At 39.8% G+C, this 2,918-nt stretch overlaps 1 protein-coding gene across 1 annotated transcript; it reads left to right on the top strand.

Annotated features, from left to right (window-relative positions):
• Window positions 1-81: 81 nt before the first annotated feature.
• LOC105132270 (protein NRT1/ PTR FAMILY 6.3-like) lies at window positions 82-2,799 on the top strand (the record flags this gene model as incomplete). The annotated part of the gene is made up of 2 exons (XM_011035649.1): window positions 82-740; window positions 1,715-2,799. Coding segments are annotated over 2 exons (1,518 nt in total), but the record flags the coding sequence as incomplete, so codon positions are not given.
• Window positions 2,800-2,918: the final 119 nt, after the last annotated feature.

The raw sequence follows: 2,918 nt of genomic DNA, 5'->3' as shown, positions 1-2,918 counted from the left end.
TGTTGCGCGTTAATTAGCTAGCTGATTTCTCTTCATATTTCCTTTTGAGTAAATTATTTCAATATTTTATTATAAATCTGTCTTCTTGGTCGTAAGAGGTTATGGACCTTTTTTTTATTTGGTTCCTACTATATTACTTCACTTGTTTCATTTTTCTTATTAATTTTTGTTGATCAGGGTGTCACAATCTTGACTATCTCCACCGTAGTCCCAAGCCTCAGGCCACCAAAATGTGTGGACAGCACAGGTTGCATCCCTGCTAACGGAGAACAACTCACGGTTCTTTATTTGGCCCTGTACCTCACTGCCCTCGGCACTGGAGGTCTAAAATCAAGCGTCTCAGGATTTGGCTCTGATCAATTCGATGAAACGGACCCAAAAGAACGAAAACAGATGCTCAATTTCTTTAATTGGTTCTTCTTTCTCATCAACATAGGTGCACTTTGTGCAGTGACAGTTCTGGTTTACATACAAGATAATTTGGGGAGAGAATGGGGATATGGCATATGTGCCTGTGCTATTGTGCTAGGCCTAATTGTGTTCCTTTCTGGCACAAGGCGGTACCGGTTCAGGAAACTGGCGGGTAGTCCATTGACACAGATAGCCACTGTTTTTGTGAGTGCTTGGAGAAAAAGGCACATGGAATTACCTTTAGATGTGTCTCTTCTTTACAACGTTGATGATGTTGAAGAGGGAAGCAAGGGGAAGAAGCAAAAGCTACCACATACCAAGCAATTCCGGTGAGTGTTTTATTGAACATTAATAATTATGTGAAGAGAGGGGGTTGGTTTCATGTCATAGAAGATTAATAATTATTTTTTTGCTTCTCGACCTCCTTGAGGAACGCATCCATATCCTCAAAATCCCTAAAGCCCCAAAAAGACATTGCAGTCCCTAAAACATCTGGATCTTCACATTCCTATACAAATCAATTATGATTGGTTCCGTGTTTCCATTTTCATGCATCTTCTAATAATATTAGTATATTCAAACTTTCCAAGGGGGTATCGCTATGATCTATAGCTTCTACCACTCATAAAGTGTAAGTTAAAAAATATTTATAATTTATTATGTTAGGTAAGTATTTTAATTGTTTTGTTTTTGATAATTTTGATTGAAAATGTGTTAAAATAATTATTTGTAATACTAGGGCGTTAAAATTTTATTAAAAAGTACTAAAAAAAATGTAAATTTAATATCTTTTTAAGTCAAATACATTTTTAAAACGCTTTCAAAAGTTATTGCATTTTAGAATATTAGAGTATGTTTATTTTTGTATTTAATTTTTTTTTAAGTTAAAATATGAATTATTATTGCAACACCAAACCCACCAGAGCCAGTCTGTCTCCCAATCGAATCTCCTGTGATGATTTTTGTCTTCCAGTTCACATTCCTCCCCCCCATTCTCGTGACAGATGTTTTAGCTTCAATTTATTAAAACCTTCTCTGGACAGTGGAAACGTGACTGATGTTTTAGCTTCAATTTTTTAAAACCTTCTCTGGATAGTGGAAACCTTCAGACTTAACAAATAGTACATGGCACACAAAATGAGTGGAAGAAAACAATAGGAAATTATGTGTTGGTCGCTAACGAGGCCCACCACCTCTCTGTCGGTCCATACCCATGGATGGGTTATCTTGCAATTTTAGAGCTACAACGTGATGATACACTGATCATGCCATAACTTACATTTATTCTTCATATACGGTGCAGTTTCTTGGACAAAGCAGCGATCAGGGGCCTAGAAGGGGGCAAGGTAAACAAGTGGAATTTAGCAACCCTAACAGATGTGGAGGAAGTGAAAATGGTAATTAGAATGATGCCCATTTGGGCTACTACTGTGATATTTTGGACTGTCTATGCCCAGATGACCACATTCTCTGTGTCACAAGCCACCACCATGGACCGTCGCATCGGAAAATCTTTCCAAATACCTGCAGCATCACTGACGGTCTTCTTTGTTGGTAGCATTCTTTTGACTGTTCCTGTTTATGACCGAATTATCGTCCCAGTTGCAAGAAGAGTGCTTAAGCATCCACAAGGGCTAACCCCATTAAGACGCATAGGAGTCGGCTTGGTTTTATCAATTGTCGGCATGATAGCAGCAGCACTCACTGAAAAGAAGAGACGGAGCGCCGCCATATTACATGGTTTGGCTACTGATCCAACGGCCGAGATCCCTCTGACTGTGTTCTGGCTGGTCCCACAATTCTTTTTTGTGGGGTCTGGTGAAGCTTTCACATATATAGGACAGCTTGATTTCTTCCTGAGAGAGTGTCCAAAGGGGATGAAGACGATGAGCACAGGGTTGTTTTTGAGCACCCTTTCTCTAGGGTTCTTTGTCAGCTCTTCATTGGTTGCTATAGTGCACAAGGTGACTCTTAACAAGCCATGGTTAGCGGATAATCTAAACCAAGGGAGGCTCCATGATTTCTACTGGTTGGTGGCAATCTTGAGTGCTTTGAACTTTGTCATATATTTGATTTGTGCCCGATGGTATGTCTCCAAGGACGAGAGGCTCGCCGCCGAGGGAATTGAACTGGACGAAGTTGATGAGCCCACTGTCCACTGAAAAGCGTTTTATATTATACTTGTGTACACCCTTTGCGCCCACTTTGTATTGAGCATGGCGGTTTCACCTGGTTTTTAATTTTTTTTATTTTTAATTAGTTTCTTTTTTTTAGTGTTTTAACAAGATAATATATTATTAATCCAGGCCTCCCCACTTATCCTGTCAAAATCACGAAGCAGATAACCATCTAAGTGGTGGCCAAGTGATAAGGACTTAGAATCAAAAAGTTTGTTCCCTCTGTGGTCTCAGGTTCGAGTCTTTGGTTGCTCATATAATGGCCACTGGAAGCTTATATGGTCGTTAACTTCAGAGCCCGTGGGATTAGTCGTGGTGCGCGCAAGCTGG

Source organism: Populus euphratica, unplaced genomic scaffold (genome assembly GCF_000495115.2).
Source record: "Populus euphratica unplaced genomic scaffold, PopEup_1.0 scaffold39.1, whole genome shotgun sequence".
Lineage (NCBI taxonomy): Eukaryota > Viridiplantae > Streptophyta > Magnoliopsida > Malpighiales > Salicaceae > Populus > Populus euphratica.
The sequence above is the reverse complement of the archived record's forward strand: the minus strand, read 5'-3'. Positions and strand labels throughout refer to the sequence as shown.